Source organism: Eschrichtius robustus, chromosome 12 (genome assembly GCF_028021215.1).
Source record: "Eschrichtius robustus isolate mEscRob2 chromosome 12, mEscRob2.pri, whole genome shotgun sequence".
NCBI lineage: Eukaryota > Metazoa > Chordata > Mammalia > Artiodactyla > Eschrichtiidae > Eschrichtius > Eschrichtius robustus.
This window is the reverse complement of record NC_090835.1, coordinates 32,189,386-32,207,424: the sequence shown is the minus strand read 5'-3', so window position 1 is coordinate 32,207,424 and position 18,039 is coordinate 32,189,386. Positions and strand designations below refer to the sequence as shown.

The following is an 18,039-nucleotide window of genomic DNA, read 5'->3' as shown; positions in this document are numbered from 1 at the left end:
CCTCAGATATAAAACTTATCTTTGTAGTAAACATGAAATAGTTTATCCATATGACTTACTTGAAATGTTTTAAAATATATTTTCCAATTTTAAAACCTTGCTTAACTATATGCATGTGTTAATATATAAGATGATGCACAGTGAAATTTAAGTGTAGTTTCTTCAGTGGCTCTATGCCCAGTAGAAATCATTGTAAACTACAACCTATTTTTACACAAATGGAAATAATCCTTTGTTTTTTACTTAACTATGTATCTTGGTGATTGTTTATATGATTCACTCTAAGTATTTTGTGTGTATGTGCTTCTGTTGTTCAACCTCCCATTCCCACACCCTCTTGCCCCAGATAAGTTTCTTTAAGATGGGTTCTGAAAATCTCAATGACCAACTGGAAGAATTCTTAACTAATATTGGAACAAGTGTACAGAAGTAAGTATTTTCTTCCTTAAAATTGAAAATGAAGTTATGAGAATGATAAGCTAACAGCTAAATACCATAATCTAAAAATATTTACCACTTAATTTCTGAGGGGCTATTTTCCCTGCCGTGAGAGTGTTTCTCGAGTGGCTCGTGGATACTTCTTGGTTTTCTCACCATCTTTGCCACAGAATTTGAACTCTGAATTTCATAACAGTGTCAAATCTGATGGTATTTTATTGATTGTAGACTAGGTTTTATGTCTGAATACAACAGACACATAATAGTAATTATCCATAAGTGAATTATCTTCACAGTTATCTGAATTGTAGGGGATGGATGGGAGAGTACTAAATAAATCTTGCTTTGCAAGCCATGAGAGATTAAAGAGACAGAGAAAGTAGTTCTAATCAGGTTCAGAGTCTGAGCAGTGATGTGGTTAATCTACGATATGGAGGGAGATGAAAATGATTATTGTTTTAAAGGCACAGGACAGAGCAGTTGGAAAATTCCTCCAAAGTATGAGTCATTCAGTGTGGCTTCATTAGTTTTGGAATTTGGTATTGTTCCCAAATATCTAAGTTTCAAATAAAACGTAAAGCTGCTTTATAACACGCCACTTTAACCACCCATGCCACTGCTGTTCTCTTTAGGAAAATATATACAGAACAAATATACAGATAAATAAAATTGGTAAGGAGTTCTTTGTCTGTTGTAGTTGGTAGTAAATAATCTGTTCCCTCTGTTAGTGTTCGCAGGGAAATGGACAGTGATGTAGAGACCATGCAGCAGACAATAGAGGATTTGGAAGTAGCCAGTGACCCCTTGTATGTGCCTGACCCAGATCCCACAAAATTTCCTGTTAATCGAAACTTAACCCGAAAGGCTGGATACCTTAATGCTAGGAAGTAAGAAAACTATTGTTATTTTCATATATTGTGTATCAATTAAGGTAATAGCAAGTGAATATAATAAATGATATCTCCAAACTGTTTTGATTTTACTAAATGTTGAATCTTTTTACTAATACCACTATTAGTATTTATGCCAATTTTTTGACAGATGAGGTACATGAATAATTTTCAAAAGTAAAATTCTATTTAGATATTTATCAAATGATTTAGAATTATTTTAAAAAGTGAAACCAATTTGAGTTTAAATAAATCTAGCATGACATGTGAATGCGTTTAAATATCATTATCGTACTTTAAAATATATGTAATTACACCATCAAGTCAAATTGTAGTTTTTACCTGAAGATAGGATAAAGCAAGTTAACCCTAGCAGTAAAATAAATTCTTTCGTTTTGAATTTATTCCCTTGAAATACAGTTGGACTGTATTTTATGGAGCATCATAACAGCTGTAATTTGATCATTTCCAGCCTTGTTTTGGAAATATATACATGCACAATCACACAAGTGGGTCAGTTTATGTGACTTTATTTGAGAGACTGAAAACCTGATGTTTATATTTTCTAGGCACCTTGGTGCCTTTTTGCAAGGTGGTTCTTTGTGATGTGCTTTATCTTTATCTTGTGTCTGGCTGATGATGGGATTTTAGGTGTGTTGTTATTAAAGAGTGAATGTACTTTCTTCATTTAGTAAAACAGGCTTGGTGTCATCTACCTGGGACAGACAGTTTTACTTCACACAGGGTGGAAACCTAATGAGTCAGGCCCGTGGGGACGTAGCAGGAGGCCTGGCCATGGACATAGACAACTGTTCAGTAATGGCTGTGGACTGTGAAGACAGGCGATACTGTTTTCAGATCACTTCTTTTGATGGCAAAAAGTTAGTATTTTTCCCTACTATTAAAAAAAAATCTGTCATATTTTAAATACTGAAATGTAGGATAATTCCTTTTCACTTGGACATTGTATACATATTTTAGAATTATTATGTATTAAGATAATTTTCTTTTTAATCTTGTAGAAATTAGTTGAATTTTCCTTTTTGACTTAAATAAATGATGTCTTAATATTTTGAGGTTGTCAAAGCAAGTTTATGTGGTAAAGACCTGGGATTTCATGTTAAGAGACTGGTCACTGAAAATCCAGCATGGTATGGGGAAGGCAGCACAAGTTAGTGGAAAGAGCTCCAACCTTGGGGTCAGAAAGTTCAAATTCTGGATCTACTACCTACTTTGTAGTGTTAGACAAGTTACCTGACCTCTCTGAGCTTCATTTTTCTACCTGTAAAATGGAGGTGGGGGGGGGGGGTCCTTCATTTCTATTTTGTGAATTGTTATGTAGAATAGAAATCTAACATATGTAATGTGCCTAGCATGTAGTAGGTGCTAATAATAATATTTTTAAATGTTAATCAAATATTTCTGATCAAATTAATTATTTAGGCCATTACTGTTTATGTGCCATTTTTTAAACTTCTATTACCTTTGCATTAAACAAGAATCCCATAGAGCAGCTCTTAAAACAAATTTTTGAGAAGCACAGAAAAATACAAAAAGGAGTATGAAAAAAAGCTATAATCTCATTAACCAGAAGCAATAATTAACTTTTTGGTCATTGCCTTACAGTTTTTATTTTTTATTCTAAGTACATTTTTAAAATACTTGAGGAAATACTGAATGTTTATTTCATATTCCTTCTATAAACATACAATGAATGTCAATTACTGTGTCATTTATCACACTGGATGTTGGGAGTCCCTTTGTTCATTTGTGAAAATTACCAAATTGTTAACGTTACTGAATGTATTTACATTTTTGTATTTCCAGTTTTTTGCTAATGCTTAACATGATTTCCCATTTCACATTCCTGGTGTGATTCAAAATTAGTGTAAAAAATTTTTTTCTAACTCTTAAAATATTAACATCTATAGAAAAGCTACATATCCCTGTTAGTGATTAATATATTGAAAAGTTTTACTTCACTATATTCAAGGAAAAATAATAAATAATGAAGTAAAATTAGTATTTTCTATTATGACCACTGATCTATATTTGAAATATATATATTAAGTGTCAGAAAGTTGAAATGCATTGTCTTAGTGTCAATGTACCTTTGTTATAGGCTGCCTTCTGAAAACCAGCACATTTCTTTATTGTTACATCTTGGCATAGATAGACAAAGTCAAGAGTTGTTAAAATCTGAGTCCTGATACCTCTGATAGTCTCCTTTCCTTAAGATACTGGTTGGTTATGTGTTTTCTGTTTGTTTGTTTCATACTGATGTGTATCTTTAAAGATAAAAATTTCTCACTCATGTTAAAAGTACTTTAGAAAAAAGTTGACTGTCAAACTTTTTCTCTATTTTTTCAGGTCTTCAATTTTGCAAGCAGAGAGTAAAAAAGACCATGAAGAGGTAAAATTTTATCTACTTAATTTCTTCAGCATCATCTTAAGATATTTTTCTGATGACAAAACATATTGATGTGTTCATTATAGAAATTTGGAAAATCCTAGTTAATTACAAATCTTTTTTTCATAAAAGTCTACTGTTCTCAAGCAACATTCTTAAGTTTCACATGGAATTTTACAACTGGACCTATAAGGAGAGACCTTAGAGATCCCATCTCTTGCTGTCTTTTTAAAAGCTCAAATTCAGAAATGACCTTGTGACTGCTGCTTTCTGGCAGGCTGTTAGTATCATGAGGCGAGTTTTATCTATTCCCTTCTCTTACCAACTCTCTGAGACAGTATTTGCTGCATTAAGAACATAGTGGCAGATGTAGTATGGCAGGAAGCAACTAAAGCTTAAAACCTTGGGGAAATGACAGACAGAAAAACAAAAATTTGGGAGTGTTTGTTCTTCCTCGTGAGTCTTTTGTTTTTGGCTCCATTTTTACTTGTCGTTCACCAAATATGGAAGGTAAGTTGTTATTATATAATTGTGTTGGTAAAAGACAAGGTTAGAAATTATGTAGAGACCAACTTTTATTTACTTCTTATGGAAAAGAGTAGGTATTAAAACCTACTTCTGGTCTCTGAGGAATACAGACATATGTCTGTTCTTTGCAGGGTTTACCAAGCAGAATATTAGGTTAGCTTCGTGAGGCTCCTCAGGCACTGGAATACTTGAGAGTGAAGCAGAGGATGTGGGGCAGAGAGTGTTTTCTGTGTTATTTATAAACCTGAAAGGGAAGTATGTAAAATACGTTCACAAGGAATATATTTAGCTCTTAACTTTTTTTACATTGGTATTAATCATGATATCTGAGTCCAGACTGTCTTATTTGGTGGGGATTAGAGGGGGGTGTGATATAAAAAGATAAATATAGACTATTAAATTACAGTTTAACATGATAGCTGTATTTTTTATTTCCTTGTATGAAATAAATTTGGGATTTAAAAATAACAAATCTGTTCAGTGTTCTGTTATACCTTCATTATGTTGTACATATATATGCTTTTGTATATAGGAAGGTATTTATCTCATAAGAAAGATTGTATGTTATTTCTTCTAGTGAAACTTCTATGTCAGTTAAATATTAAACATTCTCTTTTAGAAGGGAAGCATTGTAGAAAAAAATATTAATCGTATTTTTCTGTTTTTTCCTCTTGCAGTGGATCTGTACAATAAATAACATATCTAAACAGATATATTTAACTGAAAACCCAGAGGTAATATTTTTATTTTATGTATCCAGATCTGGCAAAATTGAATAATTCTGTGGCTTATATGGCTTTTATTGTATTTTCTCAAGTTCTGTAATCTTTTAATTTGCCCATGAATGGGCTACTTTCATATATCATGAATAGAATGAGTATCTGGTCTTCCTAGAACAGTAAATTATTTCAGAACGTACTGAAATCAGTCAACCAACAAATGTAAGTAGACATCAACCTTGTGTTTAGCACCGTGTTGAGCACCATGGAGAAAGGGGATATAGAAGAAAAACAGGCCATGGCCTCTGCCCTCCAGGAGCTTATGTATGTGGGAAGAGAAAACTAAAACTTTAAGTAACATTTCATATAAATTGACAGTGTATGGTGATAACTGAAAGCTTAAGATTTCAGAATATTAAGATCAGTATGGATTTTAGTTTTAGAGAAAACTCTGTGGAGATGGCAGAAACCTGAGCTAGGTAGGATTTGTCCAGATTTTGAGGAAAAGAGAAGACACTGTAGATAAGAGAATAAAAACAAAAGCGCAAATGCAGAAATGTTGTGTTTGTGAAATTAGTTGTATAATTAGAATTGAAAAGTCTTGTTGGAGAATAATAGAAAACTGAAATGTGCATACAGATCACCAGGGGACCTTGTTAAAATGCATATTACGTTTCAGTAGGTCTGGGGTGAGGCAGCCTGAACTCTCAAGTTTTGCCAGTTATGCTTTGAGTAGTGGGTATCAAATCAGATGAACTCAGCAGTGTAGACAGAGTTGTAGATGCTGTCCAAACATGCAGGCAAAACCCGGGGTGCAGAGAACTCTGGAAGGACCAGTGAATCCTAACTGCAGTGTAGTTGGGAAGAGACTTGGTTTAAGAGAGGAGCCATCTGACCTCTGCCAGTCTTGGTAGGCCCAGCTAGGCTGTGAACCCGGCTGCCTCCCAGGGCTGTTTGGGGCTGATGAGAGGCTGGGGCTGGGGGTTATGGTTTCAGTTGAGGCAGATCAGGGCTAATTTCTCTAGGAAGCCCTACGCTTCTAAGTCTTAAACTGTTGTTGGTGTAGTGGTTAATTAGACAGGACTGTTGAGGGACATGTAGGAGGCCATTATAGTTTAGGCACGAATTGAGGGTCTGAACATGGTGGTAATCTGAGGGAAGAGAGAAGAATGAATCATAGACACAGGTAAAAAGAAATTGACTGGACTAGTTAGTAACTGACCGATGTAAAGGATGAAGAAAATGACCAATATAAAGGATGAAGGAGACAAAGATGACTTCCAGGTTTTAAGCCCAAATGAAGGGAAGAACAATTTGGAAAAGAAGAGTTCTGTTTTTACCATAATGGTTTTGAGGTGCCATCCAAGACACATATGATTTGGATGCCTAGGAAAAAAGTTTTGAACTAAAGAAGCAAAATCTCATGACCTGAAAAATATTAGTAATTTCTGTTAGTTTTATAATGATCTAATGAGTTTAATCTAAGAATATCAGTGCTAACTGTAGAGAAGTCTTCTGCTTTTAGTAACTTGATATCCTGCCAATCTTGCTTTTTCTTTCTGTTATGTCACTTGGGAACAACAAAAAATTAAAATGCAAATTAGATGACTTGTTAATACCTAGGGAATACAAAGGGAATATAGTGTTTGGATTTGAATAAGTCAGGCTTATTGACTTTCCTGCCAATTATCAGAAGTCAGAGTTTTAATATTTTCCAGATTATCCGGAATTATTTATATTAATGAGAGAAGAAATTTTGATCAATTTGTGGTATTGTCTTCATACTTTTGCTAAGACACAGAAGTACAAAGATGTTTTGTGATTATTTTTTCTAATGTACATGCTATTTTATTTAGCTCGTGTTTTAAATAATAAGCTTTAAATTACTTAATAAGTTTAATATTTTAATAAGTTTTAAAATATTTCTTATGGAAAGCTTTTTTTCAAATTTGGCCTGAAAATATCCATGATAACTTTATTAATAAATACACAGATATTTCTGAGCATAAATACATTCTGGAAAATCATGAAAACTTCAGCATCATAGTTATAAAATACTTTAATATTTTGTGACTATTTCCTACTCCTTTTAAATTTCTTTATTTAGCAAATTTGAGTGCCCATGTGCTAGGCACTGTACTAGGTGCTAGCAATACAAACCTTGATCTAAAAAAAATTTGATAGTTAAAATTTAAAGAAAAAATATTTCCTATTATGTATATTAATAGAAAAAAATAAGATTTTCCCCCTAGATTTACAGGAAATAAGAGGAAACTTCAGTTATAATGTTGTGAAGTTAATTATGTGTCTTAATACTAAGACAAGAGAATGTGGAACTACTTTAGTAACTTCAGTTTACATTTGAAGTGTAACTCAAGGACATCCTGACAGTTCAGAGAGTTATATTTAAACTTTTGGTTTTCTTGCTTTACTAATTAGTCCTTTTTTTAAAAAAAAAATAGGAAATTGCTGCACGAGTAAATCAGTCAGCTTTGGAAGCTGTCACTCCTTCCCCGTCTTTCCAGCAGAGGCACGAGAGCCTGCGGCCAGCAGGGTGAGTTACCAGACTGTGGGCTATTTAAAGAACTATATGGGCTATTGAAAGTGTTAGCAAACACTTTGATTTTAGCAGTGCTAGTTACATTAGTACGAAATAGTTCTAGAAAATGTATTTCAAATCGGTAAATTTACCAGCAAGAGTGCTAAATAAATGATGATTCCAGATTTCCCTTGTGTTTATCTCTAGGTGAAAGTGATTTATGTTTCTGAATTTAGTAATTGGAAAGAAAGAAGTCTTTTGATAAAGTCTTTTGACAAAGTAGCTGTGATTTGGGATTGTGTTTATTAAAATTTGTTCTCATCGACTTATAAAATTGTATTTTCTTTTCTCATAGTTTAAGTGTTTAATTTCCAAAAGAGAAAACTAAATGCAATGCCTTCTTGTTTTCTTCTGTGCTTAGACAATCTCGGCCACTGACAGCTCGAACCAGCAGTTCAGGATCCATAGCATCTGAGTCCACAAATTTGGCTGCCCTCTCTCTAGATTCTCTCGTTGCCCCAGACACCCCAATACAGTTTGACATCATTTCTCCTGTGTGTGAAGATCAGCCTGGCCAGGCAAAAGCCTCTGGCCAGGGAGGCAGGTGGGTGATAGGCAGGTCTGTAGGGCTGTAAGGCTTATGAGCCAATTTCTACAGTTGAGAGCCATCTCTCACATATCTTGTGCATCAGCTGTGTTTTACTTTCTTTGTTTAATTACCTAACAGAATTTTGATAGTTGAAGAAGAATCATGCAGGCTTTTCTCTGTTTTTTGCCACAGTTAAATGAGTTAAGATAATTTAGTTTTAATACTCAATTCTGAATTGTTTATCAGATCTACTTCTAAGGTATTTACTCTTAAAATTACAGAAGAAAGTTGACGGTCCTATTTTTACGTCATGACAATATTTTAAAAATTCTTGAGAGTAATACATGTGCTACAGGTTTATTAGAAAACGTTATCTAGGGGACTTCCCTGGTGGTCCAGTGGGTAGGACTCTGTGCTTCCAATGCAGGGGGCCTGGCTTCGATCCCTGGTTGGGGAACTAGATCCTGCATGCATGCCACAACTAAGAAGTCCGCGTGACGCAACTAAGAAGCCCGCATGCCACAACTAAAAAAAAAAAAAAAAAGTTATCTTGTGTCAGAATAAGAAATCTCCAGGAAGGAACTGAAACATTGTCATGCTATGAATTATTAATGAATTAACTTTTGTTTATATAATGAGAAATCCTTGTCAAAGCAGTTGAAATTTTTCTTTGGCTATGGATGAAGGAAACATGCCTTAAGGCAAATCATTTATTAAGTAGGTGGGGCACTTAATAAATTGATAATGTAGTAATTTGGATATACATGGCCGTGACCAAGAAAAGATAATTTACTCTTGATCACAGAAATATACTTAGCATTTGATATGATAGGTCAGACATGTATTAGGGAGATCAATTTCATGTTATCTTAAAGCCAGTGTTATTTTAGAACCACTTAGCTCTCTTGTTTGTCTATAAAACCTACTTTGGATTGTACTTTTCTTCCTTCATTGTGGGTGTGTCATGAGCCATGCACACTAAGGAGGGAGGTAGCTTCCATCTCTAGTTAGCTTTTCTTCTTGCATTCTGTTAACGTATGCCTCGAGAAATACAGGTTTAAAACTAGAAAATGTTCAAATTATCATAGTTAACTTGCAACATGTACTTAGAGGACCTAAAAAAAGGTTTTTTACAATCCAAGGAAATTCCTGGCATTTTTCTCATGTACCTAAAGTTGAAGCTAAATTAGCCATTCCTCTGTCCTACTTTATTTAAATTCAAGAACTTTTGCAACATGTTTTATTATAATGTTGATTTTTGTGTGTCTATGGCTAAACATGCAATCTGTCCACATCTTCTAAAATATAGCAACTTTGAGTTCAGCCTATTAACTTAGTGTGAGGGCAGAGGGCTTCATCACAAGTAAGTTGGTCATCAGTAGTGTTCCTTAACAGGAAGGGGTATTTTGGAGCTTTTTAAAAATGTATGTACAAGGTTTTGTGACTTTTAGTTTTTAACTCTGGGTTCAGTGACTGAGATTCCTTCCATGTGGCTCATGGTAACTGACCACTGGTTCATAATTTTTTAAAATACTTTTCAGGCGTACAAATCCATTTGGAGAGTCTGGAGGAGGTACCAGATCTGAAACTGAAGGTAAAACAAGTGTAGTATTCTTATATTTTAGAAATTCTCACGGCAGTAGACTGTGTGAAGAATTTGATGTTTACATTTGTTTTGCTGTATGCTGTTTTAATGGTATCTATACTTCACAGTTTTCTCTTTCCACTCATAGTACACTTAAAGCAACAGAACTTAATCAAACTTAAGATTTCATTATTTACACAAAATTATAGATTATGATACTTTTGACCTCATAGTCAAATTCTCATTCCATAAGATATCCTTTGACCTTTTCCTAACAGCTGTTTTCTTCTGGTTTTGGAGCATAACTTTTTTTTTCTTTTTCCCATAGCTATTACTTCAATATAATTTCAAACTTACAGAAAAGCTGTAAGCATAGTAAAAGGAATTCTTTTTAACTCAGAAGTACCAATTGCCGAAGCATAACCTTTTGCTATTTGAGTTTGAGATCTTAATTTTTCTATAAGATGAACACTGTAGTTAGGAGTTATTTCTAAATGCTTCTGCTATGTTGAATTTTTCATTGGAAAACCTAAAGAAAGCAGTGTATTTTATTCCTTAGGAAAAGAAATTTGGGATTTAAAAATACATAATGTACCTTGTTTTGTTGTAGATTCTATTCTTCATCAGTTGTTTATTGTCCGATTCCTTGGTTCTATGGAGGTGAAGTCAGATGACAATCCAGATGTTGTTTATGAAACAATGCGCCAAATCTTAGCTGCCCGGGCCATCCATAACATCTTTCGTATGACAGAATCACACTTATTAGTCTCTTGTGATTGTTTAAAGTAAGTAGTAACCTGTCCCTCAAAAAACTGTGGGAAAAAAATGTTTACATGCCTAATTAAAATTTGTCTCCCAAATTTTTAATTATTATTATAGGTTAATTGATCCACAGACACAAGTTACAAGGCTCATGGTGAGTTCTGCATGTTTAAAGCTTTATTTTAAGTCTCTTTGTACATATACACATCTTACATCTTTATAATAATCCTGATTCTGTATATTCAGATATGGTAGCATGAATTATGATTGGTCTTTAGGGTGTTATAATTGAGTCTATAGCTATCTCTCCAAAAAAGTTGTAACATTCCATGTAACTTAAAGAATCAATGCAATCTGGTGTGATACTTAGTATTTATATTTATCTCTCAGTTAGGGAGCATATATCATACACTAAAGAAACTAAAAATTAAATTAAGGGATTAAAAGGCCAACATGATTGAGTTAATTATAAAATAAACTAATAGCCGCAGGCATGTGCTTCTATTAATTCATTTAATAATATAGACCATTTTTGTTACTGAATTTGAATTTGTAAAATGTGTTAATGACTAATAAAACAAATTCAGTGTTCAACAACCTTTTAATTTTCCTGACAATCCAAACCAAATATGACATTGTTTGTTCTTGGATTACCATTAGGTTAAGAAAAACAATTGACTCTAATGTTCTATTTAGGATATTAAATAACTTAGTATGTGAGTTTGTCATATATGAGGGCTGTTTTAATGGTTTGAAAAATTTCATGTTTGCTTCTGATGTTTTCTGTGGCAGTTTCCATTACCCAGTGTAGTTTTGTATGCTACACACCAGGAAAATAAGAGGCTTTTTGGATTTGTTCTTCGGACATCAGGAGGGAGAAGTGAAAGTAATCTGTCATCAGTCTGCTATATATTTGAATCAAACAATGAGGGTGAAAAGGTACGTGGCTTTTCAAAATGCGTTTCTGTTGTGAAATACGTGTCATAGTCAAAGTTCTTACTAAGATTTCTGGAGAAAAACTCCCAAACTTTGCCTAGTCCAACTGAGTTGGTTGACCAAAGCCTCTTGTCTTGAAGAGAGCTGAGCTGATGGGTTGGGCCATCTGACTCCACAAACCTGTATCTTCCTGGCCATTGATAGCTGTTGCAATCTTCTGGCTTCGTTAACTTATCCTGGGAATGCAAAATATTCCCATAATCAGCCATTTCCAAATGTCTTCATCTTAGAGTAGCAGCAGCAGCTGTTTGCTTTGTTCTTTGCAACTTTACCATCTCAGTAATGAATTTGAGATAACAAGAAGTGGGGTATGTGAAAGAGGTGAGAGCCAGCAGTGGGAGCTCATAGACTCTGAAGAAAATACACAAAGGATTGGTTTTGGGGCTGGAACATTCTTAAATCAGCTTTTGTTTGAAGCAGTGTATTAAAATGAGTTATAAAACTAGTTACATCAGCCATTTGGATACTTGAAATTATTGCTTTGATGTAAGAACTGCCTGAGTTTTTCTTACTTGTTCCCCCTTTAGATTTGTGATTCTGTTGGACTGGCAAAACAGATAGCTTTGCATGCAGAACTGGTAAGAATCCAAGACACTTAATTATCCAAGAATGTTAACTAAAGTAATATAAGATCTTTCATATTAGCAAGTAAATAAAAATGATTTTGCTATGCAAGGTCAACAATAGATGCTATTGCTGTTACATAGCATTTAGAATTTGGAAAAATGGCTAACATTAGAATGTAAATTTTTGGTGTGCTTTCTCATAAATGCAAATAATAATTTGAAAAGGTTACAAAGGTAATATTAATTGACAAGTTAAAATTTAAAGTTATTTCATATTTAATTCATTAGTTGTATTCATCTGGTCTTCAGGATCGCAGGGCATCAGAAAAACAAAAAGAAATAGAGAGAGTAAAAGAGAAGCAACAGAAAGAACTCAGTAAACAAAAACAAATTGAAAAGGTATGCAGTCCTAATGTCTAGATCTTCTCTGACTAGATATGATGTTTATGAAGAGTTTCCTTAATTCAGCACTGTGACTTTCATATTGGAATTTTCAAGTGAAGGTCTGTTTCTACTTGCTCAGCCACTTCATACATAACCAGAGTATTCATAGCATAGCAGAAAAGGATGACATCTGTCTTCTTGGCTGCGCCGCACGGCTTGTGGGATCTTAGTTCCCCAACCAGGGATTGAACCAGGGCCCTCGTCTGTGAGGGCTCGGAGTCCCAACCACTGGACTGCCAGGGAATTCCTGACATCTGTCTTCTGATACAATGTTTACATTATAGTTATATTGACATGTAGTGTGACTTGCTGTTTAGCAAACATACTACATATTCCAGAAGAGGTTGGAAGGTTGTCTCTGTTAAAGTAGGTCTTTTGAGAAGAGATATATATATGGCTTTCATCAATGGTAGTTGTGTGTGTGTGTATACACACACACACACATATATATTAGAGAGAGGGAAGGGAGGGGATGTGGAGTGATTCATTATGAGCCTTTTCTGTAGTTTATAATGAGAGATAATGATGGCTTTGAATGTAAGTTGTTGGCCATAAAAATGGAGAAGAGTGACATGTTGGCTTTTATAGGCTTTCTAGAAAAGTGTCAAAATTTACTTTGGTGTTGCATTGGTTGTGTGTAGTCTTTCTTTTCAGTAAGTTGCCAGAATTATGCACACATATTTATGACAAGAGTTGAAGTGGCTCTCAAGTATGTATTTAACTGCTTAGTTTCCTATTTGATTGCAAACAATTAACTTTAAGTTTCTTTTCTCTCTTTTCCACTAGGACTTAGAAGAACAAAGTCGGTTGATAGCTGCTTCCAGTAGACCAAACCAAGCCAGTAGTGAGGGGCAGTTTGTTGTCCTTAGCAGTAGCCAGTCAGAAGAGAGTGATTTGGGAGAAGAAGGAAAGAAGAGAGAGTCAGAAGCATAAACTTATCCTTACTTTTTGGTTGATATTCACCCCCAACCCCTTTGAATTTGTTGACAGTTTCTGTGGTGAAATGGCACAAGGTAACAACAATGCTGAACTATCAAGGAGACTAAACTTTATATTTGCTTGTTTATTTTAACTTCATTTTTTAAACTACAACTGACCTTGATAACTTAGGTTTGCATTGATTTTTTTTTTTCCCTTAGAAATAATATACTATGCAGTAACTCCAAATTCCACATGTCTAAAAGAAACCTGTTCATATCCCTGAAGTAGATTGCTGAGGAATTACAGTTGCTCAAGCCTGTTCTTCCTTCAAATTGTGAACTTATTACCTTGCATTGTAATTGGCTCTGACCATAAGAAATCATTTATTCTTCAGCTTCAGATATTCATGGATATGCTCCCTCTCTTTCATTAGGAACAATTGCTGGCAGTGAGGAAGCTTTTGACTGAATAGGTTTAAAATCCTTATACAGATAATTCTACAAGTTTGCAAATATTTTAACAATGTTAAATGTGCAATAGAACTTTTACAAAATAATTAGAATAGAGATTTTAGACTTAAGGTTTCAAGTTGTGGCAGGTGGTACTGTTGATTTCAGGGCATTTTCTTGGATTGCTCGCATTTCTCTGATGTACTACACCTGATGCCAGTGGGAAAGAAGCTCAAGTGTCTTCAGTTCAAGATTGCTACAGCCCTTGGCATTTTATTATCACATTCTTAGTTCTCAGGTTGGGACTTGAATTATTGCTGCAGAGCAGTAATGGTTAAAATAAGATTTTAGAATTTATTAAAAGGGATTTTTTTGTTGTTCAAATACATTTTAGATTAGGATTTAACATGTAAAGATATTGTTACAGGATACATTGTATTTTCTGCATTGTGTGAAATAATTTTTATTGAAAATCAAGTGACATTTAGAAAGAAGTTCTATAGCAATTGTTTCCTGCTTAAAAATTCTCAGAATTTAGTTTAAAAGTGTAATCTTTTAAATTTCAGACTGATAGCCCACAGTATTTTCATAATTCCATGTTTTTATAAAATACTGATCATCACTTTATATCTGTGAAGGCAAATAATATATGAGAATAGAATAATTTGCACTAATTATTGTAAATACTTGTCCTCTTTAAATAAGTAGAGTGAAAGGTCTAATTCCATGAAAGACTGAAAAGCAATTGAGTGCTTGTTATGGGAGAGTCAACCCAGGAAGGATTTTAACCTGGTGCCAAGGTTAAAATGACATTTCTCTACTGCCTAATTCTATGTCAAAACTTGATTTTTTTTTTTAACTTGGATTTTTAACATTGCTGATAGAAATTATGTTCCTGTGTTTCACATGTAAAAGTATATATGGCCAAGTTAAATATTATTGAATAAAATATTTTACACAGTCATGCATTTCAAATTTTCAGGAGATTAGCCACTAAGACTAATTTTACAAGGGAAAAGCCTTTTGTTATTTAACATATAGTTTTCTCTTTTTAGTTCTGATTTAGAAATGGCATATAGTTCTCACAATATAGTGTGGGTGTTTCACACTGTATATACATTGTTTTCTGTAGGAATGGGATAGATAATTATATATAGGATCATGATTTTTTTTTAGCCATGTGCCAAATGGGAATAATGATTACTTAATCATTATTTTGAAGCCTTATGTTACCAAAACAGATAGTAAAAAAGTAGAAATTTATGGAATACTTTTTGAAAAAAGTTTATTTTGTCCTTGCTAAAGGGAATGCTTTCACAGTAGTTTGTGTATCATTCCTTTTGTAGAAATTGAAATTTCTTCTGTGGTCAGCATTTGCTTAGTCACGGCAGGTCCTGCTTTTAAGAACTTTTTGAGAATTAGTAAGCTCTTTGTTTCAGTAAGTCTTTTGTTTTACTATAAAGTTGTCACCTCACTTAGTTCGGGTGTAACTTGTCAGCCACCATGCAGGGAAGGTGGTCAGCATCAGGAGGCAGTTTTACTAGACTGGTGCTTTACATGGTAGCGTACTACTGCCCTTGGTGAGCACTCTGGGTCAAAGTGTAGGCTAAAGTTAAGGGTACTGGCAGACTTAGGGATGCTGGACAGACTTGTGGTTCCTTTTAAGTCATGTTTTGATAGGAATGTCCACAATAACACACCCATGTCCATAGGTCAGACCAAAGTGCTTTCCAGTGCCAAATAGACGTCATGCCTGGGTTTAACAATTTTAGATGATTCAGCTTCTGTTCCATTACTGTAGAACCATATGAACGATTCCATTACTGCAGATATTTAAGGATCAACTTTAATAAATTCTGTGTTTTGTTTAAAGAAGGCTCCCCATGGATTTCTGTGTAATGTTAAAGCTGATCTTTGTTACCCTTTGAAATCCCTTCAAGCTTTTGGATGCTTTGGTGGTGATTGAATTAGATTTTGGGATATCTTTCTCAGACTTGAACTTGCACTTAATGGTTTTAGAAATTAACAAAACTGATTCTTTAAAAGGAAAGAAATTAAGTCTACCTAATTCTGCTAGGCACTCTTGCTACCTATGTCAACAGTACTTTTGTAACTATGGTAGTGAAGTCAATAGATAGGAAACTGATTATTCCTTCCCCCTTGTAAAATTGGGAAAACTTGCTAACAAGGGACTAAAACTGTTGCCTTGAACACAGTCCCCAGTCTAGTTTTTGCCATGTCTACAATGATTACTTTGTGTTTAATTTCAAAAGAATTCTCAGATTCCACATTCTAGGGGTGGTAAATTTATGTTACTTTTATGCTTGAGGAAAGGATAGTAGGGTGTGCATACCATTCTACATAACATATAATCATATGTGGTAAAGGCATCTGAGTTAATTTTGAGTTATATATAGGAACTGCAAGTATTTAAGATTTGAATCTTCTTATACCTGCTGACAGACCCTAAGAGCCTGTGTTTTGTAAAACCTCTGCCACCCAAATTAATAAAATGAAAATATTAACATTGGTTTTGATAACAGCCTCCTAGCATTCAAACTGTACTTTAAATATTCAAACACACTGATTGTAGCAAGCAAGCCTTTGACTTTATTTTTATCAAGTTCGGCTTACTCTTCTTTCATGAGATGTTTTTCTTCCGTATTAATTAATAATACATAAAAATTTGAAACTGGAACTATATTATACTTTTTAACTAATCTCTTGTGGCTGTACTCCTGTAATTTACTTAGGGTAATATGAGAACTGGGGATTAAGTTATAACTAATGTGCAAAACCACTTTGTATATTTGGTGATTTTGTAATGTAAATGAATTGGTTCATTCTTATTTCACCGATACTATTAATCATGCATATACAATTAAAATTTATGCTTCATTTCCCTTTAGAATTAAATTTGAAAAACTCGACTTTATGTAATGGTGGTATGCATGCGGAGTGAAGAACTTATTTTTTCATTTTGTCAAAATAAGTATTCCTGACAAGGCTTCAGGAGATATGCTGTCAGGAGATTTTTAATGTATAATAAAGTCCATGATTTTTTTATAGTCTTTTTTGTATGAAATATTTGATATATACTCTGAATTTTACTTCTCCAAGTAATTTCAAATGATGCTTATAAAACAATTGGACTTTTTCTTAATCTGTTATGGCACTGTTACTACACATCTAACCCTATTGCAATTCCATAACAGCTAAAATGGGAAAAAAATGTCACTTATGGGGAAATAATATTAATTCATATCTAGTGACTTTTTTCCTTTAGAAAAATTAAGAGAATTTTCAGTAATTACCCTAGACATGTTACAATGTATACTTGCTATGTTGGGTCCTATTCAAAGAAATTCCTGTAATTTAAAGGGCCAGGTTATTGTGTACACCAGCTTAAGTGGCTTGGGCCTGTAGTTTTAATACTAATGCATATTCATCCCCTGTGCTCGTTATGGTTTCCTGTAGCACTTACCAAGTTCTGTTCTTCTACTGGCAGTTTGTTTTGAATTTTATAAAATGTATACACTTGTAGAAGGTCCAGGGAGTGGATGAAATTAACTTCAGAATTATGTAATTTATCTAGGTGCATGTATATCCTAAATATATTTGTGTATCAACATACATATAATCTAGCACTCATTTATAAAGACACCACAATTTGATTAAAAAAAAATAAAAACTATTCATGCCAGCTAATTTTGCAAATTTTTTATGTGAAAACTGTATTATTAGTAATTTTAAGTCTGTGCTTACTGAAATAGTCTGTATAGCCATGCATTCCTACATCAGAAAGAAATCATATAACTTCAGTTTCCTTAAGAAGGACTATATTATGCTAAAAAAAAAGTATGCTAAGATTAAACATATAAACATCAAGCTATAACTGACTGGGCCTGTGGTCATCATCCTGCCTCTCTGTTCTGTCTGTTGATGTGCCGTATAATGGTGCACAGGTATGGCTGAATGAATGTCTTCTTAGTTTCTTTCCTCGCTTCCACATACAGAAACCTGTACTTAAATGCAGCACAGTATATATAGAAATAAAATTTTAAACTAACAAACACCTATAACTGCTTCTATCAATCAGTGAGCCCCTCCTCTGTGTCTGGTAGTGGACTAGGTTCAGTACAGAAATCATAAGCCGTCATCCATTTGAAAACACTTTTAGTGATCACATTAACCAATAAATGG

At 33.8% G+C, this 18,039-nt stretch overlaps 1 protein-coding gene across 2 annotated transcripts in view; it reads left to right on the top strand.

Annotated features, from left to right (window-relative positions):
- APPL1 (adaptor protein, phosphotyrosine interacting with PH domain and leucine zipper 1) overlaps window positions 1–17,497 on the top strand; it is a 33,093-nt gene extending 15,596 nt beyond the window's left edge. Inside the window, exons 9-22 of one of the 2 annotated variants that reach the window (XM_068557409.1) lie at window positions 347–429; window positions 1,167–1,325; window positions 2,021–2,209; window positions 3,699–3,741; window positions 4,944–5,000; window positions 7,448–7,539; window positions 7,946–8,128; window positions 9,655–9,707; window positions 10,309–10,483; window positions 10,578–10,614; window positions 11,253–11,399; window positions 11,984–12,034; window positions 12,332–12,421; window positions 13,253–17,497. In XM_068557409.1, coding sequence (XP_068413510.1) covers window positions 347–429; window positions 1,167–1,325; window positions 2,021–2,209; window positions 3,699–3,741; window positions 4,944–5,000; window positions 7,448–7,539; window positions 7,946–8,128; window positions 9,655–9,707; window positions 10,309–10,483; window positions 10,578–10,614; window positions 11,253–11,399; window positions 11,984–12,034; window positions 12,332–12,421; window positions 13,253–13,399 — 1,506 coding nt within the window. In that variant the 3' untranslated portion in view covers window positions 13,400–17,497. The remainder of the gene's footprint in view (window positions 1–346; window positions 430–1,166; window positions 1,326–2,020; window positions 2,210–3,698; window positions 3,742–4,943; window positions 5,001–7,447; window positions 7,540–7,945; window positions 8,129–9,654; window positions 9,708–10,308; window positions 10,484–10,577; window positions 10,615–11,252; window positions 11,400–11,983; window positions 12,035–12,331; window positions 12,422–13,252) is intronic. The other variant, XM_068557410.1, reaches the window with a different exon arrangement.
- Window positions 17,498–18,039: the final 542 nt, after the last annotated feature.